We start from the raw sequence: 25596 nt of genomic DNA, 5'->3' as shown, positions 1-25596 counted from the left end.
AAAAATAATATAATTATAAAAAATAAAAATAAAACTATTTTTCGGTAATTTTAAAAAATTTTCTTAAATACTACGCATGTAGATTAATTTTTTTGGCTAATAATCACTATCATATCTCAAAATTTTAGATTGTGTTAGCCTAAGGCAATGACATGATGCTTATCGTGTTTAATATATTGAAGTCGATCACGAAACTTAATACATATTTAATTCTTTAATTTTCGATAAGCTATATATTATTATTTTTTAACATGTGATAAAAAAAATATTTTTAAATCACATTCAATAAAATTAATGAGAAATACTTTTTTAAAAATTCAGTAATTTCGTCTAAATCCACATTCACAAAGAATTTTGTGACATGACACGTGTTTGACACATTTGAATGATAACAATAATTGTTTCATCAATATCTTTATCCAAATGGGTTGTGATTTTATTTACAAAATCTCTTCATAATATACACAACATCATATTATTCCGAAAGAAAAATGAAACACGTGATCATAAGTAAATTATGTATAAATCAGAGTTATTTAATTAATATTTATTATGTATATTCAAAAATAATGTCAATAAATTTTATAACGTGTCTTCCAATAAGATGCTTACTTTCTTTAGAATTGGTTTAATCATTTCAATAACGGGAAATTTTATACTATCATGTATCCGTGAATTTTGTAATATAGAAGAAAATTATCACATTAGTAATACGTAATAATTAAAATTTTGTACAAATAGATTAATAATATTTTTACTTCTCGATTATGAAAGACAGATTTCAAAGTATCTCGTTGTTCTCGTTGTTTCCATATGTAGGTAGTTCATAACAACGAACAAATCTAAATTTAAACGAACATTACATCTTGAAATGATTCAACTCATATATGGTGCTGAAAAGAGGAGTCATTTCAAAATTCAATTTTGGAGTAGATAAATTAAGATAAATAGAATAAAATTGGTTTATAATATAATATGCAATATTGCATTATTTATAATTTTAAATTCAAATAAGACATCCCAAGGGATGATAATGATACATTTGATGCTTTTGACAGAATTATATCATACATTAACCATTTCAAATTAAGAAAATTTCGAATTACATGCATTGAGTGTCAAAAATTTCTGATTATTGAGGGTAATATACATGTTTATATTGAGAGTAATTTAATGTCCATTTGAAACTCTTTTGAACATATCTCTTTTAATTTTCTTGTGCTCTCTTATTTGAATTTTTAAGAAGACAATTCAAGATATACAATATACATATGATTTTGGAAGAAAACTACAATACATTAATTCTTTCAAATTAAATTAATTTCGAAATAATATGCATTTGAGATAAAAAAATTTATGATTGTTAAATGATAATTTAATGTCCATTGAAAAACATTGTTGTAGTGATAACTTTTAACATTCAACCAATTTTATTTTTAGAAAAATTAAATAAACTAATTAAATATTGTATTTCTTTTTTAATAAGTAATTTGAGCAGAAATTACTTAAAATAGAAAATTTTATTTTTGAATGATTTAGATTAATAATTTGTATTTTAAATTTATTTATACAGTTTTTAATTAAACTGATTGATATAATCAATGTAAAATTTTTAATATAATTTATGTTTTCAATAGAGTTTAGTTTTAATTTGCGTAAAAAAATAAAAAACATATAATACATAAATTAATTTTGAATTAATAAAAAAATTAATTGAATTCAAAATTGAATTAAATGAATTGATGTAATCAATGCAAACAATAATTGAAGTGATCAATTATTGCAGTACACATGTGTCAATATTCATGTAAATCTTTTCTTTTTTAGAAATGATATTTTGGCGGAAAATTATTATTTTTGACAAAAACTCTGTTTTTATATATATATATATATATAGATGATAATGCAAAAAATCACAGAAATCTTCACTGCTCCGCATTTACTCTGAGTACTGCCTTGTACAAATCAGAATCTTCGGTACAAAATAAAAAAGCTCAGATATCAGAGCTGTAAGTATATGATTGCCTTGACGTATGCAATATAAAATATTAATGCATATCAATGGCGTATTAATTAAAGATTTTACACGACAGATGGGGAAATTTCGGAGATGCCCACAAAAAAAAGACACTGATTTTTCCCTTTTGGTGGAGCCAAGAAGAAGAACTACTTAGGTGAACTGAACCATGGTTATGATTTGATTCACCTTTTATGAAAGTGTCAATAGTTATAATAAATTGACTAATTACTTACAGAAAATTATAAGGTTTGAATTTTGATTATTCGGACAAAAAATTATGGGTTGAAAATGAGGCTGCCGCATTTGCATTTCCAGCTCATTGGCTTGTAGTTTGAAGTGTCATCACCTCTAACATAGGCTGCTGCGGCGAATACTGCAGCGGAGGCGTTCTTAATTCCGTTTCTTGTTTGAGGATTCGTGGGAACTTGGATGGCTTCGCAGTGGGCGCAGGAGACGCACCGCCGCTCGCAGCGCGGCGGCCTGGAGCCGATTTGTGCCCGCAGGATTGCTTTTTCTTCATTCACCGTCTAAAAATGTGAAGAATTCGATTTCATTAAAGTGCTTTTTTTTCAAAGAAGAAGAAACACAGAAGGAAAATGGGAAAATTGTACCTCGGAATTATCAGCTATTTGTGCTAGTTTTCTACCTGAAACATGCACAAGATCGTGACTTTAGCCCGAAAATGTATTCCACAGAACTAAAAGCTGATCGCATTAAATCCAAGAAATTACTAAACTGGGAGTCATCAATTTACCTTCGGCATTGTATAATCTTGACTGGGACGAGACTAAAACCATGCAAACCATTAAAGAAACAGTGAAACGGTACTGAATCCTCCGGCCACAAATCATCTTCTTACTGCATCCCATTCTGGGATTTAGATCCCGAGAGAATAAATTTCGAAGCGCAGATATGGAGAAGCTAGCCCTTCAGAGGCAAAAATATTCAGCTGTCAACAAGAGATCCCTTCTCGTTTTGTTTCCCAAAACCTAAAAAAAAACTCGAACCCAATATATATTTTCACGCATCACCTATTATATTTCACACCATAAAGCGCAAGTGTTCCAAGGAGTACTGCGACCTTTATAAGGACAGATTGGAACCCAAAACACAAACACCAAGTGTGATGGGGTACATTCACTGATCAAGTGGAACAGTTCGCGCTACACATTACAAAAACATGTCACATCTGTGAATCTCTAGCTAACGTATGGGTGTGGAGGGGGGCTCTTTCTTTTTGGCTTTTTGAAGAAGTTGAGGTGATGGAACGTGCAAGGACAAACCAGAGAAGAGATAAAAAGCACACAAAAGATGCGAGGAAAAATCAAAATAATCAAGCTGGAAAAAAGGGGTTTCAGGGCAAAGAATTTGGAGTGTATAAGCCGGTAAACCTCGTGGAATGAGCCCTTTTCAATTCAAACAGAGAAATATATGCATGAAATATTACTATTTTATGGTTATTAATGTTATAAATGTAAATAAAGAGGGAGTTTTAAAGGAGAAGGCAGTAATAACGATACAGATAAGAAAGGGGAAGAGGGAAGAAGACAAGAGGCGAAGACAGCAAGAAGCCACAGAAATGGCAGCAAAAGGGCGAGGACTCATTCACACCTGAATACAGCTGGTCTTCATTTTCGCTTTCTATTTTTCTTTTATTATAAATAATAAACATATATATTTATTTTATGATAACCTAACTCGTGACTGTGAACTTTGGTGTACATTTGATAAACATTCAAATTAATACAGGTAAGTTATTAATCAGACTAGTCAGTTAAACCATGATTGGCAAAATATGTGCGATATACTCACCAAAAAATATTGGTATGAAAAATCTAATTCTTAATTATTGATCAGACATTAATATACTTCACCAACTTAAACACACTAACTAATGATATACAAGTATACAACATGTTTGCATCATCTTACCTTTGTATCAAATTTTATAATTATTATAGTTAAAAAGAAAAGTTGTATAATTTATCATCTCATCTATACTATCTATAATACATTATATATAGAATAACAATTTTTGGGTTCATGATGTAATTTCTGACGAGCAAAAAAATACCCTTTTAAAATTCCAAAAAAAATTCATCTCCATTTAGTTAAAATTTTTAGAAAATTCACAGTTTATTTATATAACTATTACTGCATCACAACGACTAATAACGTATTTTTTATCCACATTTTTTAATTTTTAAATGATCATATCGTCATATTTAACATTAATATTTATTACCAAAATATTTTTAACATTTTTTATTTTAATATAATCTCTAAATATTTCACACAAAAATTGTTTTCAAAATAGGACAAGACCAATCGGTTCGACCGAGAATCGGTCATGTATGTGGGAACCCGAATTTCCAGCATTTCCAGCATTTCAGTAGCAATGCAAAATTTCCAGCAGAAAATAATATTTCAGAAGCTGGTACTTTTCCAGCAGATTAGAATCCAGCAGCAGACAGCAGATTAGAATCCAGCAGCAGACAACAGATAAAATCCAGCAGCAGAAGATTAGAATCCAGCAGACATTTACTGGTTCAGCATATGACTTGTAACTGAAGCATTTAACATGGAATAAAGGCTGTTAAATGCAGATTATGGCCATTAATAGGGAGCCTAAGAGTCAGATTTCGGCCTATAAATAACAGCCTCAAGTCCCTGAATTGGTGTTACACAAATCTTGAGATTATTACTGAAATTTTCGAGCTAAGAGGGTGCTGATTTTCGAGCAGCAGAAATCAGTAGCAAGAACAAGCAGATTTCAGACTTCAACCGAAACACTTTTAACAAATTACGGTAAGTGGGCTTATGTATAAATATCTTGAAAACCGTTTGATGATTTCTGTTTTAAAGCAAAGTATATTCTTGAATCCAGATATCTGATTTCGAAGCACTGAAACTTAGTGAACTAATGGTAGGAATATATATTCTGAACATTACTGATTACTGATTACTGGCCTCACCCCTTAGAGGAGAGAACATATAGGGGACTGATATCAGTTTAGCCATGAAATTCACGAATGTGCTCGGTGCTTACTTGTTAAATTATGATTTCTGAATACCGAATACTGATTCCCGATTACTGATTTCTGAATACTGATTTCTGTTCTGAAATAAAGAGTTTCTGTATATTATTGTATTACTGTTTATGTTGAAAACGATTTCGAAATTGGGAGTTATTCCCACCCCTGCTTACTGAGTGACAATCATATCACTCACCCACCAAAACATCTCAGATAAGAACGACGAAGAAAGATTAGAAGCAGAGGAGCAGAACCAGTTTTGGGGATGGTGAAGAAGAAGACTGTCACTTTCAGTTTTAGATTATATTTTCCGCTGTATCTGTAGAAGCAATGTTATGTTTGTTTTACATTTCCGCTGTAAAACATTAGTGATTCGAGTTTGTATCAGACAATGAATTACTTCGTATTATGAATAAAAAGACTGGTTTCTGAATTTCGTACTTCTGAGGCTTGTTGTTTTCGAATATAAATTTGAGAGCAACGCCGGTGTCAACCAACCCCCGTCCCGGGGCGTCACAATGTATCCAATCTAGAACACAATCAAAAGGTGTTATAGCAGTGAAAAAGATAAAAATCGGCCAATCAGATCGATTATGAATTGGTAAACCGGTTTTCTTTTTTTTTTTTTTTTGAAAAATTAATATTTGGTTATATATACAAGATTTACTTGAGGTAAGATTTGTTATAATTATGTCTCAAACGATATATGTCACCTCAAATTTGATGCCTTGATGTAAGCTATTTTAAATTTAAAATACAGCAATTTGTGTGGATACCTTAGTCCCTCATTAGAAGAAATGCCAAAGCCCAACTGAACGTTCTTAGCCCAAAAGGAATGGTTTAAGCCTCAATAGGCAAGTGAAGCAAATGCCAAACACCGGCCGTCAGGAACAGTAAATATAACTAGCAATCGTCTGCGTTGTGTGCAAATTCCTATTTTCATGCATACTGAATTTAGAGATTATATTAAAAGTAAGAATTTAAAGGGTGTACGAATTGAGTTTTTTGTATAATTATTGTAAACAAAATGTATATGTAATTAACCCTCTAAAAATGTGATATTTTGAATAGAATATGACTCACACGATTATGTATTTACAAAGCTGGAGTCGAGTCAGATGCATTGAAGCATGATAACAAGTAACAACACACGATGGATGATGCACCGTGAATTAATGAGCACAACCGACAATTTATCCAACATAGGACGTGTAGTCCAATTTGTTCTTTTCTTCCTTAATTATTTTTCATCGTAGACATTACGTGTACATCCACGAACTTTGCGAATCTCGTCCCCCATTTCTGTTGTTATAATAATTATTATCAGAAAAAGAAATTTAAAACCCTTTAATAATACATGCATGCAAATATTTATATATATGTTTGCATGCTATTAGATCGGTTTCTCATTTCATTCAGTCGTTACTCTCCCTCCATAAATAAGAAGGAAGACGAGAGATCGAGGAGCAAGTTGAAATTGGGAATTAGCATATCAAAACAAAATGGCTTGCTTACTCTCCACAAAAGAAAAAGGTGATGGAGATTAAGGTGGACCAGATAAAAAGAAGACGACAGATCGATACTGGCCATTGTGATTCAGCGTTTGAAATTTGGACATGACCAAGTATGATGACTTTTCAACGAAGAAATCGAATCATACATCATCATCCGTTTACTTTTCAAAACTCCATCTCTGGACCGTTTGATATTTATTAAAACTAAAAAAAAATTTATATAGAACTAAAAAAAAAAAGTTTTGGTTACGGAATTATAATCAACATTCTATTAATTTTATAAAAAGAAAAAAATATCCATGACAAATTTAATACAAAAATTCATATGAGACCGTCTTATGATTTTATTTTGTACATGAATCTCATATCTAACCTAACCAATGAAAATGTATTATCTTTTGCCAAAAATATTTATTAGCAATCCTTGTAATATGAATCGGGTCGACAAGTTTCACGTATATAAAATTCATAAGACCATCACATATGAAACATACCCTAGACTTAAATAGTTTGTCGTTCTTGCAATATGTAAAGTTATTTTTGTTGAGCACTAAATTCTTTTATCGGAATTGAATTGAACCATGTTCAAATTCAAGAATGAAAACCAGGTTTGATTATGAATTTTTCCAAATATATTGATAATATGATTATATTGACAATTTAAAAATACAAACAATTTCAGTTGTGGTAATAAAAATAAACTCATAAATAAAAATAAATGTAGAATCGAGTATTTATCAAATGTCATATCCATATCTCTCCATAACTATGTATCAATTTTGTATCATCTTCTGAATATCACACAATAATAATAATGTTTATTAGTTTTGTGAAGTGATATGTAATAAAACAATGTTTATGTAAATTTTATATATTAAGTAAAAAAAACAAATGTGATATTGTATGGTCAATCAATTAATAGCACGTGATAAGAGTTGTAATTGATTCAAAATTTGAATAACATAAGGAAAAATTTAAGTTGGATTGAATCAAAGTGTCGGGGCACAATTTCCAAATAATCGGTCATCAAAATCGAACTAGTCAAGACAGCACATGATGTTCTACTTTTTATAACCAAAGTGCATCAAACTCTTGTATTATAAAATTAATCTTGTATTATAAAAATAATTTTCGATATAACACGTAAACATTTCGATAATAAAAAATAAAATTTTTAATTTAAAGTTTGTCTCAAAGAGACACACAGGAAAATATAAATTTGAAATGACTGGATAATAATTTGTCTACAAGTGGTTGCCAAGAAATAAAATTAAAAAGAAAAAGAAAAGAAATGTGAGAGGGTTACACGGGAACATCACGTTGGGCGTGACCCACATGCACCCTTAAAGCTGAGGCATACACAAGCTTACCGCCCCCCTCTACCAACTATATTTTATTATTTTATATTTAAATATATTATTAAATAATTTATAATATTAAATATATTATTAAAAATTTTATAATATTATAATCATTTATTTAAATAGAGAAGAATTGGGTAAACCATTCCTTTCTTATTCTACACGTCTCTCCTTGTATCTCGTCGAGAGGGAGACCAAATTCATAAATTTCGCAAATATTTTTTTTGCAAAAAAAGACATTATTCGTACATTTTTTTTATCCCATCACATAAAAAAAAAAAAAAAACACGCACACACACACACTATATCTGTAATCTTGAAACCAATAAAAATATTGTGCTTTCGTATGATCTAACTACCGCCCTTTATCGACGGGAAACGAAATTGCATGTGTACAACTTTGTGTAATTTACTAAAATAAATCTAAATCTTCACATATGTACTATAATATATTTTAATTAAATATAGGTCGTATGCACAATAATTCACCGATGATAGATTAATAATTGAGCAACATAAATCCCAAAGGAGAAAAAAATATGCATATTACAGAGAAATAATAAACAATAATCCCTTCATTAATATTTACAACCAATATTTAACATAAAACCGAAGGAAAAAAGAAACACGAAGATAGTAATTATCTAATTAAGATCTATAAAAATTAGTAACCTTTTTAATCTTTTTCACAAGCCCTTAATAAATTAAAAAAGGAGGGTTGTGGGAGGGTGTTGTTTCCATAGCCATATACACTACTGGATACGTATATATATACGTATATATATATATAGTCTACAAGATAATTATTAGAGGGTAATTTGATCATCAACATGCGGCAGATGGGTTGGTGAAGGGATTGTAGAAGTGCGGCGCCGGAGCCATGGTGAATGAGCTCTTACCCCTGCTTTCAGCGGTGGAGGCGGAGGCGCCGCTGACCCTTTCGCATGACGGGCACATGGTTAACGTGGCCGCCGGCAGCTGCATATACAGCGGTTGTGCTAATTTCAGCGCCTTCAGCTCCTGTAGCTCCTTCTGCAGTCGCCGATTCTCGTCCGTCAGCGTCTCGCAGCACTTCTTCAAGAATTCGCAGTCTACCTCTGTTTGCTTCAGCTTGGTCCTGCAGTAATACGGGGTTCATCATCATTTTTCTCGGACAAAATAAATTATTGAAAGAATAATACTTGTCCGCTTGACTGCTTTCTAATATTTTGACAGAGAGCTAAAAGTTAATGCACGGGGGCCCGTTAACAATTTCCCAATTATCTTCTCTACAATTTCTGTTAAATTTGCATCAAATTCTCGACTAATAATTTAATATATCTCACAGGTTCAGGACAAGACCTGGCTCTTCTATTCTGGAACCACACTTCAACCTGTCGAGGGGTTAGCTTCAGCTCCCGAGCCAAATCTTGCTTTTGTTTCTGATGAAATAAACAGCCAAAAAAAAAGATCATATCCTTGATCCCAATTATTGAAAACAGAAAACCCCACCCAAAAAAAAAAAATCATTCTTGAATATGAGAGAAATTACTCACAGGATTGAGAGTGCTGTGTAGCTTGAAGCTTTCCTCCAAAAGGGCAGACTGAACTTTGCTGAGCCTGAGTTTCTTCCTACCATTGGATCCATCATCGTCTTCATCGCTGATTCTTGAGGAAAGCCTCTCTGTTTCCACCTCTTCACTGCTCACGATTTCCCTCTCCCTCTTCACACTAACGTTAGAGAAAGAAGAAGCAGCGCTCTCTTGTCTGTACAAATGATCACCCGATTGGTTGTCATTAAAACCAACCTTGATATTATCATCAGAATCCACCTTTTTCGCAGCATGAATATGTTGATTGTTGATGTGAGTAATTTCACCGGACAGACTCAGTGTTAACGATGGCTCCTGAATTTTATGAAGCTTTTGAGCAGAGGATGGATTTGCAGACTTGGGTTCTCCGGTTGAGGGAGATATTCCCAACCCCAAAACCAAGCTCGGGTTGCATAAATCATCGAAACCCATCAATCTTTTGGGGGATTTGGTCGAAAAAGTTTGTCGTGGGAAAGAGAGACGGGTGTTTGTTTTTTGTGTGGGAAGAATCAAGAATGGCGTTTGAAAGTATATATTGAAAGTATTTTTCCTCCTCTGTTTGTGTGAAATGAGGAGCCACAGAGAATGGGAGGAGACTTTTGTAAAGGTGAATTGGTTGGGTGGGTAGATTTCTATTATTAATAATCAAAGAATTGAATGAGTATATTGCAATTTGGGGAGTGGAAATAATCTCGTTTTTTTTAATTATTATTTCCTTTTTACAATTAAGAAAAACAGTAATTTTAAAATTGATTTATATTATAAATGAGTAGGTCTTTTGTGAGACGGTTTCACGAATTTTTTCTGTGAGACGAGTCAACCCTATCGATATTCACAATAAAAAGTAATACTCTTTACATAAAAAAATACTTTTTCACAGGTGACGCAAATAGGAGATCCATCTCACAAAAAACGACTCATGAATATCGTATTTTGTGAGACAGATCTCTCCCTCTTATGTGGGTCATAAGAGATCCGTCTCACAGATAAAAATTCGTGAGACCGTCTAACAAGAGACCTACTCATAGAGAAATATATAAGATTAGTACTGCAATTTTCTCTTTATTTTATTATTATTAATATTGTTATTTATATTTACTCTAAAATATTTGCATAATCAAAATTCGTTTTTCCTGAAATGGTATGCTTATAATTTTTTAAGATGTGCCATACACATATTTATTAACATTAATTTCGGCTAATCAATTAACTATCAGTGTGTGCGGTGAATGGGTGATGATATAATTCAAATCATTAAACACTGCAACAGTTTAAGTGTGTGTGTGTCTCTATATATATATATATATATATATATATTAAAATATCATATTTTGTTAACACCGTGTTATAGGAAAAATATATAATGATATTTTAAAAATCGAATTCGACTTGGTCTCGGTCTTGATGGACTCCAACTTGGTTGACTAATTGAACCACATTTTACTCTTATTTTCAATTATAGCGACCAACAGCAAGGAATCTCTTTGGAGTCTCCAATGACAAGAATCAATGTGTAAAGAATGAATGCTTTGATGCCCTTGGCAATGGGCAACACACGTCAAAGAGAATGATTCGTTTGCCCTCTCGCCACCCATTTTCATGCCAATTTCCACTGTTTTTACCATTAACTCCATTTTCTCCCCATCATTTGTTTTTTTTTTTAAATTGAGAAATAATTAATTCACCCATTGGGCTGAAAAGTTTGACATCTTGTTCTAGTCGTGCAACTAATAAATCTACGGCTAAAATTTCTTTGTAATCTTTCCTATATACTATTCTTGGAATTTTGATGATATTGGCTCGTGGGCATCCCTCACACTTTCTTACATTATTAAAAAAAGTTGATAAAAAAAAATTGGGGGAGAAAATGAGTAAAATCATTTTATTGATATGTTTCTATTTGTTCATGTAAATTATCGAATTTTGATTTTAATACAATAAGTTTTTTTAATTGTAAATCAATTTTACGTTGTAGTGCTAACGTGGCATTGCATATTACTAACATGATATTCACAAAACGCCCGAAATTATTAATATGTCCGACACTATGTTAGCTCCGACAAAAAAATAAAAAAATAAAAAACCAAACAAACGAATCATTACACACACAAAAAAGAAGAAGAAGATATCATTAGACTCAATTAAACAAGCGCAAATGCCCATAATTTCCAGTCCTATTCGGCTTCGTACATAAAAAAAAAAAATACAATTTTTTTAATGCATGTTGCTTGTGTGGAGTTTAACGTAAAAAAGTTGTTAATGTTTGAAATTTCCTAATAATTTCACACAAGAAAGCAATCATTTTATCTTTAAAAAAAAATCATGGAGATTAATACTTGCCAATCGTCCATATTGGTGTGATCCAAATCAACCCATACAAAATGTCGAAAGTAGTGTGTTTTACAATTAATTTTATGGTCGGGAAAGTAGTTTCATAGGATGCCCACAACTTAGTTGTGAAGACTGTATTTTAGCAGAACACATGGCCTGTCTCTCTCACACACCATACTTAGTTCCATTTGTAAGAAATGGGGTTTGTCATGTTCCTTTGCCGACTATATTTCTTTTCCCAATCAATGGAATGTATTATCCACTCTAATAATATCATGGAAGATACACTGTACGTCCCGAAAAATGATCTTGACGACCAGAACCATTTTAGCAAATCGTTCTGTAAATTCACCTAAATAGGATTATGGTATTCTAATTAGTAAAAACTTAGATATTATTGTAATACATTCATTGGATATGACTGTTCTTACTCGACACTCGTGATACTGTCTCAAATATAACAATGGCATTTTCTTGTTTGTTGTCTGGGAAAGAGATAAAGAGAAACTAAATTAGTATGAACACACCATGTGGTAGTTTTAGCTACGTTTTACAGTAAATGCAAATAGATTTTGTATATCAATTATTTTTATTAAAAAAATCATATGCGTTATAATCATCCGACAAATTATAAGATAATAGAATGTGTTAATTACATATACCTCCTTAAAATTTATTATAACTATAAAAAAAAAACCATTGGATATAAAACTCAAAAATATTACATTTTGCTCCATGTATTTTTTAAAACTAAAATCGATTAAACCAAAAAATATATATTTGTAATTTGAATATTTAGTTTGTTGTTTGCATTTATTTTAACTTTTGTTAACTTTTCACTTGAATATATTAAAAATTAAATTAAATTGAACTCATTTATAGAATACACATGTTTGAGGGGTAACTGTAAGATTGACATAAATTTTAAGAGAGATATATATAATTTTTAAAGTTAAAAGATGTAAATAGAAGCTTGATACAAACATGAGGAGTGATACATGTAATTTTCAAAATTATTTGAGTTTTTTTAAATTATTATAAACCTCAATAGAAATATATTTAATATAGAAAAATAGTATGTCATCGCTCCGACATCCAAAACAACATTTTACCTTTCTTACACGACAAAAATTATATATACTCAATAAAGCCCACTAGTATTTAATTTATTTAAATAATGATTTCATAAAAAAATATCATGAACTTTTTACAAATAAATGTTAGTGGTTTCACATATAATTATAACGGGTGGTAACTATTTATTTCAATATTTAAAATCATATAATAATTCAGACGTCATTTTTCGATTGTTTTATCGGCATAAACAATTATTGAACTTCAACTATTCATTATATTATATGATCGAGCACTTGATGTTTTAATAGAAACATTGAAGATGGTAACAACACAACTTCAATATTTTAAATAGTATCGCAACTTAAGCGATACGTTTCCATTGCACTCTCAACATGGATAATTTTTTCAACCGACGACAAACTTTTATAATTTTTTTTAAATTTTTATAAATTAGAAAAAGGTATTGTAAATTTGAATGAAAACTATAATGACCGGTGGAACATTGATAGAGAAAGAAGGATCAGGATCTTTGCTTAACTAGAAATTTGATAGGGAGTGTTCGGATGTGCGGGCCTACTAATCTTGTAGCCTTTCTATACCCTACATATTTTCATGTGGAGCTCATTGATCCAAGGGCAGTCAGTATTCACAAGGTGCGTTACACCGATGGAGTACAGCCTCACCGTTAGTTGGGTCACCAATGAAGCTTACATGTTCAATCATTAATCTACGGAGCAAATATTGAAAATAATTTTCCACTTCCAAATTTTAATTTTAATTTTTCGAAAATCATTAATTTTTTTTTCGGATTTTATATATGGATCTGTATAATATGTTCTTCTTTAAATTTATTCCAATTAACTAATTGTATTATTCTTTTTCCAAGTCATGTATACGAAGCAGTATCATTTTTTTTAATGTTTTTAATGGTATCTAAAAAGTATGGCTTATCATATGTGCTTTGGAGATAGGAGGAATGTAAAATACTTCTTGATTAAGAAAAGATATAGAATAAATTAAAGAGATAAACATGAAACGCCACAGTCATTTTAAAAGGTATATCATCAATTAAATATTTAAATATATCACACATCTACAATTCATTCATGTTCGATAAAAAAAATAAAAAACTTATAAGTTTAGCCATGTATATTTTTTTTTTCGATTTCGATAATCTATGTTTATGTGATTTCGGTGTTAGTCAATTATAAATTTTTTTCATTGTTTATTTTTTTCCTAACATGGAGCTGACGTGGTACTGATTTGTATGGAATCGTTGACACTCGATCAAAAGAAAATAATCATTTAAATTCCTATATTGGATATGCTGTGAGCTTAATCTTTGGTGGAAACATGCTTGGACCAGTAGATCACTATTCCGTATTTGATTGATTCATTAATGCTAGTGGAAGATACATGAGTTTGAATCGTAGCAAAAATTTGTGTGCGACAGTCTCACATGTCGTATTTTATGAGACATATCTCTTATTTGAGTCATCCATGAAAAATTATTTTTTTTATGCTAAGAGTATTACTTTTTATTGTGAATATCGATAGAGTTGACCCGTATCACATATAAAGATTCGTGAGACCATCTCAAAAGAGACCACTCTGGAATCATTGGACCAGTAGATCACTATTCCGTATTTGATTCTTTTTACTCGACGTTCCCACGGTTGAAATTTAAATGTAAAAATATGAAACTCACTTTGCACTTTATCCGGATGATTAGTAATTGCTACAAATATTCCATTAACCTAATTAATAATCCCATGATTTAATAAGTCTCAAATTATCAACTATTTCATTAACAATTTGTCGCTTTTGTGCGCAAAAGTCTTCAAATCGGGAAATTTAGCTAATTAATAGTTGAACTACGATTTTGATATATAACTTTATCACTAACTATTTTTCGGATCATGACACTAAATTTTATAGACTAGATTTACTGGACAGATGACACAAAAAGTATATGGCGTGCCTTGTAAAACTCGTATGTGTAATAGATATGCATATATTTTAATTAATTCTAAGAACAAAATTATGCATACATATGAATATTAGACAAAGCGATAATATATTAATAGAACACGATTAGACAGGATGGTCCTACAAATGATTTGGTTGGATAGGAAATTTCGAGTCCCGTTTGAGGATATTATCGTGTGTATATTATTCATGATGGACGGTTGCCTTAATTTCTGGGAGGATAAGGTTTCGTGTTGTCCGTTGTTATTTCCGCCTACCTTGTTTAATTAGTGATGTGTTTGGTGTAACTATCCAACTTCTTGGATTTTGCTTTGTTTGGAAACCTTAAATCGCAATTATGATCAAACAAGGGTCGGTTGAGGGGTCGTGTGCGGTCTGAGCTGGATACACTTCGATAATAGATTAAATTTGTCACCACACAGTGTACTTGTTGTCATCATAACCCAATGTAATTTTGTTGAAGTTGGGAGATGTCTGAATCGTTGGAACTTGGTTTACTCAACTAAAATTCCATTCACAAATACCTAATTTTTAAAATTTTAAGGGTCACAATATTTAAAGATATTTTATGAATATTTTAGTCAATTTTTATTTGAAATATAAATAATATTACACACATGTCTACGTCAAAATTATAAAGAGGAAAACATATAGGATCAAAATACAAATTTTCTTGTACTTTATGTGTCACGGATAAATTAGTTTAGAATATCTAATCTCACGAAATTTTGTATGGTGTGAATCAAAATTTGGTATTCAAAGTGTACTGTTTCAAGCCATGAATAAACACGTATTAAAAAACATAGCTTCTTTTTTTCTTTTGGCTTGGTGATATGAATTAGCCAAAGTCGCCGAAGGAATGATTGGTCAGGATTGGGTCAAGTCTTTATGTTTTTTGTTTTTATTTATTATTATTCTTCCCACTACCACAGACACACTCTTATTAAACATTATTAAAATTATGAAAAATTAAAAAAAATATATGATTAAAATTGACGATCAAAAATCTCACAAAACAAATTTATAAAACCAAAATTACAATATTTCCTTTGAAATTTAAAGAAAACCATACTTCTAAAATTGCAATGCATGTTACGGATCCATTTGCTTGAGTGCGTGCATGTGTAGAAACACATTAATATGTGGGACAATGATTGAATCCATACAACTCCCATTAGCCATGACATTTTTCGTGTGAGTTCTTATCTTAGATCGAATATTCAAGTGTTGTCCCCCTTTTAAGGCACAACCCTTGCCCCCGTTTAATTCGATTAGTAAATTCCTTCAAACAGTTGCTAAATAATAATGAATGCTTTTGAATTTAACCGAAGAAGATCGGTAAATTTTCCCGGGAAAAAAATTCTTCAAGGTAGATTGGACTAAATTGTGATAATTAATATTAAATTTCATATTTTAATCACTGCCGATGTTTTACGTTCTAATAAATCGAACGATGATGCTATTTTTACGATCGAGCTAGGCTCATGTTCGTGCACAGTTGATTTACATGAACTATGAATAATTTGATCTTAAGATAAGGACAATATATGTAGTTTGGAATTATGTCCGAAAGATATCGACTTTTCTTAAAGTAAAGCTAGCATTGCCCGATCTCACTCGTTTATCTTGTAATATTAATAAAATGGCGCCATTCATTATCTCTTTCCAAGACTTTTATGTTGGACTGCACTTTCATTTGAAATCGACATTTTCTTTCGATAAATATATCATGGTCATCCATGTATATACAATCCATTTTAGGTCACTAATCATATTTACGGTACTACATTTGAAAAAAAGCAAAATAAAAAATATATATGAATACGTTGGATGCAATAATTGTTGCGTTTGGACTATATATAAATATCAAATCCGGTTACAATTACCCGATTAAAATTTTTTTAAAATGCCCTTTTAATCTTTTTCATTTTTGTTCAAAGCAGTACTATGCACGTATCTTCTTTAATGGCTTTCCCTTTGCTGGATTCATTTGTATTGGGAAAATATATATTTGTCGACTTGTTTGATTAAAAGCCCCAATATTAAGTGCGACATACTTTAAGCGTAAGACATATTCTCTACTTACTATTAATTGGAATATCGACTTATTCGTCGTGTTTATTTATGTTGTTTCGTTTAAGGATAGCCCATTTCTATGGGTACATCTACCCAGTCCACTCCATATACATGGGCGGATTGTGTATACGGGACAATATTATGCTACTGTCCAGTAGAATTTTGTCCAAAATTTAAGTTGGTTGGTTCTAACATTTTAATGTTTTTCAAAATTGCAGTTTTAATTTGTGAAGAGTTGGATACTTTTAAGGTTGAAACAATGGGAAATTAGAAGGCCAACTAAGGCTTTTGAGTTTCATGATAATTCTATCCCTCAAAATTCTTATTATTCTTTAACTTGAATATCTTAGGAATCAAAATCTTGCTACAATTATAGAACTTAATAATATGTATTATATGTTCCCAGATTCATTGTAGATTTCAATCACCAAAATCTCTAATATTATTCAGAGATTAGGTTCAACGAGAAAAAAATGAATTTTTAAGGTAATTGTGGTTCAATAAAATGGATGATTGGAGATAAAATAGTGGTAAAAATTTTCAGAATGGTTGTTTACCTAGGAAATGCTTTGCGTAAATTTTAAAGGTTTGATTTCTTTCTAAGGTAAATATAATATTCTGAAATTTTAGTAATAATGGGAAAAGGATAATAAAATAAAATATTTAGGATGTGTTGGAAGGAGAAATAGTTATACGGTTCCAAAAATATTGTCGACCAAATTAAAATTTTGTGACTTCGCCCCTGTCTATATATATGATATTTTTCTTTGGATTTTATCCAATTTTAAAAGTTTTGCGGCTCAAATTATAAAGTACGTTCATTTTTTTATATGCTCAAATAGTAATGTTAAAATGTTCTAAACAATCACTTAAATAATACATTCCTTGTCTTTTTAGTAGAAAAAGTATTAAGCAAGTTTGCGTAATCGAAATATTTAATTATTTTTCTAAATTCATAATATAATCAATCTATTTAATCTTCTCGCAATATAGTTAATAGATAATTTGTTATTTGATCACTTCAAGTACTTGAAAATACTTCTTCCTATTCGAACCTATATTTATATATTTTTGATATTGATGACGAGTTAAATATAATATCTTGTTGAGTTAATTATTGAATTTTTTTTTTTATCCCCAGAAAATTGAGCTTGAGGCGAGAACAAAAAATTTTTTGACATTAAATTTATGATTTTTTAAATATATTTTTGAAAAACCTAACGAAAGCCTTTTTTAAAATATGAATCAAAGTATATATTTAGGATAATCTTTTGTGGACAAAGTCGTCCAACTCGCCATCTTTTTGGAACATTTATTTTTGTAGAAAAAGGTGGGGGAAGAATATATAATTGCAGATTTGTGGTCAACTTGGAAAATTAAGGAAATAAATAATATTTAAATGGAGTCAGCAATTGGCTTAAGAATTTATTCGACATCAGTCGTAGGGCTGCTGCCATTATCCTACCACGCTGGCGCATTTCAGTTTTCTACTATTTTTTTTCTAGTCTTTGTTTCTTCTTTTCCATCACACCGGCAATTAAATAAAAAGTTTTGCACGCCTAAACTTGTGATTGAAAATTAAGTTGTAAACATAATTTTATTGAATTCACTAAAAATTAAATATATTATGTTGAGTATAATAGCTATCTTTAATGAGTTGAACATCGAAACGCGACATTTAAAGTGTTGTACAGTTTAAAAGATTTGAGTCGTATCGTTACCACCAGCTATAATTTTTGATAAATCAGCAACCTCTCGGTCCCAAAATTGATAGCAGATTCATAGTCACGAATTCAATTCTCATTTATTGCAAAATAGTGCATTTATTGGTAAAAATATTGTTGTGATGTAATAATTGTCCGTGTTGGGTAAAATTATCGAAACATGATGCTTGAACTGCTGTAAGAGTTAAAAGATTTGAATTACGTGATTATCATCAATTATAAATTTTGATAAACAATAAACGCTGCATTCCTCTTCATATCCACTGAATTTATAGACGAAAAGTTACATTTACCATTTTTTTGTGAAAACAAATTATCTCAATTTCTTAAGTGAAATTTTATCATGAAGTAAATTTTTTGCACTACAACATTTAGATACCAAAAGATATTGAGCTGAAAGGGAATATGAATAATAAAAAAAAGTATAATAAAGACGTAATTTACTAAACCATGTAACCTTATGTTAAAATATACATTTTATTTGAGTCCATCCACGCAATTAAATCATCTCAATTAATATCAGAACATCCCCTATGATTCAAATAATTTTCAAGATTCTTGCAAGATTTCAACAAGGCTTCATCATTTACACATTGTAACCTTTTCATATTGAAAAAATAGACGTTTCTTCATATTTTTTACTCTATTCAAATCGAGTTTCATAAAAGAACGAGTTTGATCGATCATAAAGAGAAATTAGTTTATTCCAAAAAATTATGTAGTTGACTGTGTCATTTTTTTACTATTATTTTTACCAAATTGCTTCTTTATTCGAATGCAATACAACTCCAATACAAATAAGGTCTGGGTATTCTCTGTTTTGTGACCGTTGGTAATGAAAAATAAGATGATAGCTTATTTTTTGGTATTTGTTTTGGGAATTGTCATGTGTGGAAAAAAATGTTAGGAATAATAAAATTTATATGAGTCAGTTTATATTAATATATAATATGTTTTTACTCTCTCCAAAATTATACCAAGAAAATCGGTTTGATTCATATGACTTTCTTGTCTCTTAATAGGAGGAATGATACTCAAACCGTCTGACATGCCAATTATATGAGCTAGATTTTTGAATCGACTTGAAATATAAAAAATATGATTTTTTATGTCAAAAATATTATTTTTCAACACAAAATTTTCATTTTTTGTTAGTTATATTATGATAAAATATTATGTAATATATGCTAATTTAAGTAAAAAAAATATTAATTTTATTGTAATAATATATTGCATAATAGATATTTTTATTCGAGCCATTATATATCTTGAAAGCTAGTTTTGACTATATGTGTGATGTTTCACTGTTTTTGCTATATATTGTAAATATCCATAGAATGTCTGGTTAATGGAAATTTAAGTTCATTTTAAAAAAATTTATTACACAGAAGAAAAAATTTAAATAGTTTACTAGTGTCGATCTTCCATATAACTTTTTATTATAAATATTTTTACATTTAATTATAAATGGTACAAATGTAGTTACAGATTTCGATAATAGAAGTCAACGGATTAACAGTTAGGCTGTCGTTCTTTAGTATTTGTATTAAAATTTGAATTTCTTTCAATTTTTTGGCAAAATATTAGACGTAATTCACTATGTTCAACAACTCAATACACTCACGATCTTTGATGTGATTTTAATGCCATTTAAGCGTCGAGATTTTAGGTATGAATCTTCCCTTTTCAGTTTCAGGGTTCTAAATCAAATCATCAGTTGTAAATAAAACGATTGGTCAGTTAATTATTTTTTAAAAACTCAAACTCCACGACTTGTTAATCTTCAATTGAGTAATTACTATTGTCCATAAGGATGATGCTTATAGGATTATATATTACATAAAAAATATCAAAACAAGTTTGTTGAAGAGGCGTTTTAACTAATATATGTACAATTCTATTTGTTTATCTCATGGCATGTTCGATATTGAGAGGACTCTTGTTCCTAATGAGTGCATGCAAGTCGTGTTGTTACAGTGAGACAAAATTCGGTTATATCTGGTGTATTGGAGTGGATATCTTTGAGTCTGTCTCAATTATTTTTTCATAGTTCAAATATTTAATCCAACTTAAAGCATGATAGATTACAAGTGTTTCTACTCCCATTACAAATGTTGCTCCATGATGAATATTACTTCTGCAAATTATTAAAAAAGCAATTTGAGTTTCTTAATACCATATCAACAACAAAGGTCAATTAGTTATAAAAATCAAGAACTTTTCCAATAACTTACATTAAAGTGAGTCATAATTCGATTTAAATATCACAAATTTTCTTGCTTCAAATTTATCATTAATTTTTTTTTTTAAATTATGTATGTCGCATGTGTTTTGACTGTGATAGTTACTATTATTTAAGAAATAGTGTCATTAACGTTGATGTTTTATTTTTATAATTATAATTAATCTTCTATTATAAATAGGTAAATGTTATTAATTGTTTGAAATAATCCATCATTTATATACACTAGCAACTTATGCAAGCGATAACTCGGGTGCATATATTTTTAACCTAATTAATTATTTATAAAATCTTTAAATTATTGATTATGATTAACAAAATATTTAATTATTTTTAAAATATATTAAATATGTTCTTATAATAATTTTATTGTATGAAAAAATGCGTAATTTTGTTCATCCCTGAAATGATCATTTATTTAAAGGGTGGATGCATTATTATATATAATAAATATTTTAACTATATAATAAATATTTTAATAATATATATATTTTTTAAAAATATTTTAGATTAAAAATAAAAATATGATTTTTTAACGTAAAATTTTAATGAAAAAAAAAAAAACTATTGGCGTCGAATGGTCGACCAAACAGCAAAAAGAAAAATCCCATCGTGTTGTGTCACAGTCGAACTAGGCCTAACCTGGATAGACGACGTCACAGCACAGTAATTCCTCTGCCACCATCTATAATTTGTGGTGGTATTTCCTGGGGGTTATTACGAAAGAACCACAAATTTACAGAGGAGAAAAATGGAGAGCGGCGCTGTTTCTGCCGGCCTGCACCCAAATCCGCAGACCCATCACCACCTTCTGCTTGGTTCCTTGCGCAGCGCTATCAAAATCCTTCCTCCTGCTTTCACCGAGAGAAGGCTGTTTTCTACTCAACCGCTGCAGGTATGTGCTTGTTCTTGAATCAAATGAAATGGGGTTTATTTGGTTATACTTGTATCCCCCTTTCTTCTTCCCTCTGCTTTATTTCTCCTATGCGTTTGTGGGCTTGGTGATTCTTTATTTTTCATGTATGGATTTTTGGAAGCGTTGATGAATGTTTGTGCAGTTACACAAGCAATCGCAATTTTCTTCTTTCAGTAAATTTAATGACAATAATGTTAATACTCTTCAAGTGGCCTCGCCTGCGAGGTATGATCTGTTGTCAATTGGGTCGCCTTTTGTTTTTCTGTGATTGGGTTTTGTTTTGATCTTTAATTTTTGCAGCAACGTAGCAGTAGAATCAGCCGACATTGATTGGGACAACTTAGGTTTTGGGTTTAGACCCACCGATTATATGTACATGATGAAATGTTCCCAAGGTGAAAGCTTTATAAAAGGTGAATTACAGAGATTTGGAAACATTGAGTTAAGCCCATATTCAGGAGTTTTGAACTATGGCCAAGTTAGTTGCGTTGTTTTTCTTTCCATTTTGCTTTTTTTTTTTTAAAACAAAAAGTTTGATTCTTGAATATTTGTTGGCTAGTTCTATAAAATATTCATTAAAAAGAAATTTGCAGGGATTGTTTGAAGGTTTAAAAGCTTATCGGAAACATGATGGTAAAATTTTACTCTTTCGTCCCGAGGAAAATGCACTACGACTCAAAATGGGAGCTGAGCGGATGTGCATGCCTTGTCCAACTGTAGAGCAGTTTGTGGAGGCTGTAAAAGCCACTGTTTTAAATAATGAAAGATGGGTATTGTCACAGTTCTACATGTAGCTCTAGATCTTATCATTTCTAGCATTGCTTTGAATCAATAAAGTTTTCTTGATTTATTCTCTGTTTCAGATCCCCCCACCGGGTAAAGGTTCTTTATATATAAGGCCGTTGCTCATGGGGAGTGGAGCTGTACTTGGTCTAGCACCAGCCCCTGAGTACACCTTTCTGATTTATGTTTCCCCAGTGGGAAACTATTTCAAGGTATACAATATTTTCTTGGAAGATTATGCTGCAACATGAATATGTTCCACTTGAATCACTATCTTCATGAAATGCTGTATTGGTGTTTAAGAGTTTATCGTTGTATTTCATCTGCCTGAAGAATATTCTTTATATTGGTTTTATTGTATGTCCTTCATCTTGTAGGCATATCTTTTCCTGTATTCCTGCCTGAGATCATTTGCAATAGCGCATCTTTTTGTCTTTTTCCTACATACAAGAATTTTAAAGTAAAGTTTTTGTGCTTTTAGAACATTATATTATATTTGCTGGATAGTGTGCAGATGCACAATATTTAGTTTTATAACATTTGTCTTTAGTTAGTCTTTGTCAGTCTTTACGAATTTGGTAACGATATTATTTTTCCTTTCATTTTCTTTTTTGCTTCTGATTGTAGGAAGGTTTGGCACCAATTAATTTGATAGTCGAGACAGAAATGCATCGGGCAACTCCTGGTGGTACTGGAGCTGTGAAGACTATTGGAAATTATGCTGGAGTAAGTGACTTTTGTGATGATTATAGTTACATACCATCTCATTGTGCTGCTTCTCATTTCTCGTCTTCTGCATTTGCTTGCATAAATATTATCTTACTTCATATTCTGGCTTTATACTCTGATGAAGTGATTTTGCTCTTCTTGCCACATGCACATTAAACATCGTGAAAAATATTTCTGTTTGATATTTCGCCAATCCTGTCTGGAAACACAAGTTAATTGTCTTTAATGACTGGTTTCTTGGCTTGGCATCGTGCTACTTGATAACTCTTAGAACTCTTTGTTTATGGTACAGTGTTTGTTTTTACATGAATGTTCTCTTTATTTGACATTGAAAACTGCGGGCTATATATTTTTATACATCTTATTTGTAGGTCCTAAAGGCACAGAGTGTTGCAAAAGCAAAAGGCTTTTCTGATGTTCTGTATTTGGACAGTACTCACAAGAAATACTTGGAAGAGGTGTCATCCTGCAATGTATTTGTTGTTAAGGTAAAGTATCTTCTAAATTAGCTCAAACAATTCCGAGGCTAAATTAAAAACTGCCTGCTTTAACTTATTGCTTACATTATTCTCTAACTTCTGCTTACTTTTTTCCTGCTGTGACCATACTGACCATTAAATGAATGACTTTAGAATGTTTTGATACATGTTGCTTATAAGTGCGAGAGGGTGGAAAATTTTTGACTTTAAAAATGTTGTTCTATTGTTTTTAAAAAAACATTAATGTTTGGATTGAAAAACCCGTTAAAAAATGTGTATAAAAGGGTCCAAATTCAGATGCCAGGAAATGTGGCTTATGGCCTTTTTGGCTAATGCTTCAACTTCTTTGTGAAAAATAAACAAATTTCTTTTTTATCATCCACATCCACACATTAAAATTGCTTCCATTTTTTCCTGGGGTAAAAACCACTTAAAAACCGAGTTCAATAAAGGCTTTTATTAATTTATAACATCTGTATTCAACTGACACTTTAAATCATTTATGGCTTTTAGTATATCGTACAAGTTTTTGGATTCATCTGTTAATAAGCTTTGTACAAGTGTTTATGCCTTTACAATTTCGTCTGAAATCGAGTTACCATATTTTCAGGGTAATGTGATATCTACTCCTGCGATAAAAGGGACCATCCTACCCGGCATCACTCGGAAGAGCATAATAGATGTTGCTCGGAGTCGGGGATTTGAGGTACTTGTTTTGAACACAGCAGATTGATTGTTTTTTCAGCTCACTTTTCTGCTGCCAGCTTATAGTTTTGTTCCACGTGATGTGTAGGTTGAGGAACGCATGGTGGCAGTTGATGAATTGCTTGATGCTGATGAAGTTTTCTGCACTGGAACTGCTGTTGTGGTTTCACCTGTAGGCAGTATAACATACCTTGATAAACGGTAATTTCTGGATTCTAGATTTTTAGATACTTCATACAGAAAGTTGTGAGAACAGATCAAAGAAAATCTTAATGGATAAGATTCTGTTGGCCTCCCATAAGATGAGCTCTTCTCGGCTTTTTAATCTGGACATTCCATTTTCGTTCACGTAACCTTGTCCACATCTCGTGTCATGGTAAGTGAAAGCATGATTTGTTTTGCTATGTTCAGGGTAAGTTATGGAAGTGATGGCGTTGGTCGTGTGTCACAGCAACTCTACTCCGCTCTTACCAGCCTACAAACGGGACTCACAGAGGACAAAATGGGTTGGATCACTCAACTGTAGTAAGAACACATTGTTGTCCGTTAAATTCTTGTTTTTGTTTTTGATTTTGTCTCGAGTTTGGATCTTTGTTTTGTTTTAGTAATTTTTTTTTCTTGGCTTTTCATATCTTAGCATTATGCTGTGTGAATTTTGTTTCTATTTTAAGTTATGCTAGTCACCGTTTCTCTGTTTGTATGCTATGGCTTTTCTTTTCCCCGTAATTGGACGATTATTTGAGACAACTCTACTCTCTCTCAGAGAGGCACCTGTGCGAATACCACGTCCTTGTCTCACATAACGTTTGATCGAATTCAATTATGTGACATTTGAGCTAAAGCTAACCGCCAACGAGACGTACTACAACGTACAACGTACAAGCAACCAAAAACGACTAGACGATCTGGTTGGACCTACATGGGCCCATGAAGTGGCCCAGCTTCTGCCGTTCGGTGTATCACTGTAAAGCCTAGACGGGTCAAATTTTTGGAATCCACGAGCCACCAAAAACATGCAATCTAATTAGATTAAATGAAAAAATA

General features: G+C 31.1%; 3 protein-coding genes across 3 annotated transcripts; 1 reads left to right on the top strand and 2 right to left on the bottom strand.

The window, feature by feature from the left end:
* Positions 1–1904: 1904 nt before the first annotated feature.
* On the bottom strand, positions 1905–3653 carry LOC142515930 (EPIDERMAL PATTERNING FACTOR-like protein 2). The gene is made up of 4 exons (XM_075619825.1): positions 3052–3653; positions 2775–2947; positions 2632–2666; positions 1905–2547 (listed from the first exon to the last, which is right to left on the bottom strand). The coding sequence occupies exons 2-4, from the start codon at positions 2887–2889 to the stop codon at positions 2296–2298; spliced, it is 402 nt and encodes a 133-aa protein (XP_075475940.1). The 5' UTR covers positions 2890–2947; positions 3052–3653; the 3' UTR covers positions 1905–2295.
* A 4834-nt stretch (positions 3654–8487) lies between these two features.
* On the bottom strand, positions 8488–10132 carry LOC142507945 (homeobox-leucine zipper protein HAT22-like). The gene is made up of 3 exons (XM_075619521.1): positions 9466–10132; positions 9272–9351; positions 8488–9047 (listed from the first exon to the last, which is right to left on the bottom strand). The coding sequence occupies exons 1-3, from the start codon at positions 9931–9933 to the stop codon at positions 8756–8758; spliced, it is 840 nt and encodes a 279-aa protein (XP_075475636.1). The 5' UTR covers positions 9934–10132; the 3' UTR covers positions 8488–8755.
* Positions 10133–21588: 11456 nt separating this feature from the next.
* Positions 21589–25257, top strand: LOC142507786 (branched-chain amino acid aminotransferase 2, chloroplastic). The gene is made up of 10 exons (XM_075619514.1): positions 21589–21835; positions 21999–22081; positions 22157–22334; positions 22450–22626; positions 22720–22851; positions 23267–23365; positions 23740–23856; positions 24458–24553; positions 24641–24753; positions 24964–25257. The coding sequence occupies exons 1-10, from the start codon at positions 21692–21694 to the stop codon at positions 25076–25078; spliced, it is 1254 nt and encodes a 417-aa protein (XP_075475629.1). The 5' UTR covers positions 21589–21691; the 3' UTR covers positions 25079–25257.
* The last annotated feature ends 339 nt before the right edge of the window (positions 25258–25596 follow it).

This window comes from Primulina tabacum, chromosome 1 (assembly GCF_025594145.1).
Source record: "Primulina tabacum isolate GXHZ01 chromosome 1, ASM2559414v2, whole genome shotgun sequence".
In the NCBI taxonomy this organism is placed as follows: domain Eukaryota; kingdom Viridiplantae; phylum Streptophyta; class Magnoliopsida; order Lamiales; family Gesneriaceae; genus Primulina; species Primulina tabacum.
The sequence above is the reverse complement of the archived record's forward strand: the minus strand, read 5'-3'. Positions and strand labels throughout refer to the sequence as shown.

Bases quoted from the DNA above. Each gene is read 5' to 3' on its own strand.
- LOC142515930 (XM_075619825.1), bottom strand. From the start codon at position 2,889: ATGGGATGCAGTAAGAAGATGATTTGTGGCCGGAGGATTCAGTACCGT. The intron at 2,667-2,774 runs GTAAATTGATGA...TGCATGTTTCAG, and splicing joins AAGATTATACAATGCCGAAG to GTAGAAAACTAGCACAAATA. The intron at 2,548-2,631 runs GTACAATTTTCC...TCACATTTTTAG, and splicing joins AAATAGCTGATAATTCCGAG to ACGGTGAATGAAGAAAAAGC.
- LOC142507786 (XM_075619514.1), top strand. From the start codon at position 21,692: ATGGAGAGCGGCGCTGTTTCTGCCGGCCTGCACCCAAATCCGCAGACC. The intron at 21,836-21,998 runs GTATGTGCTTGT...ATGTTTGTGCAG, and splicing joins TTTCTACTCAACCGCTGCAG to TTACACAAGCAATCGCAATT. The intron at 24,554-24,640 runs GTACTTGTTTTG...CGTGATGTGTAG, and splicing joins CTCGGAGTCGGGGATTTGAG to GTTGAGGAACGCATGGTGGC.
- LOC142507945 (XM_075619521.1), bottom strand. From the start codon at position 9,933: ATGGGTTTCGATGATTTATGCAACCCGAGCTTGGTTTTGGGGTTGGGA. The intron at 9,352-9,465 runs GTGAGTAATTTC...TTATTTCATCAG, and splicing joins TACACAGCACTCTCAATCCT to AAACAAAAGCAAGATTTGGC. The intron at 9,048-9,271 runs GTCTTGTCCTGA...GTATTACTGCAG, and splicing joins TTCCAGAATAGAAGAGCCAG to GACCAAGCTGAAGCAAACAG.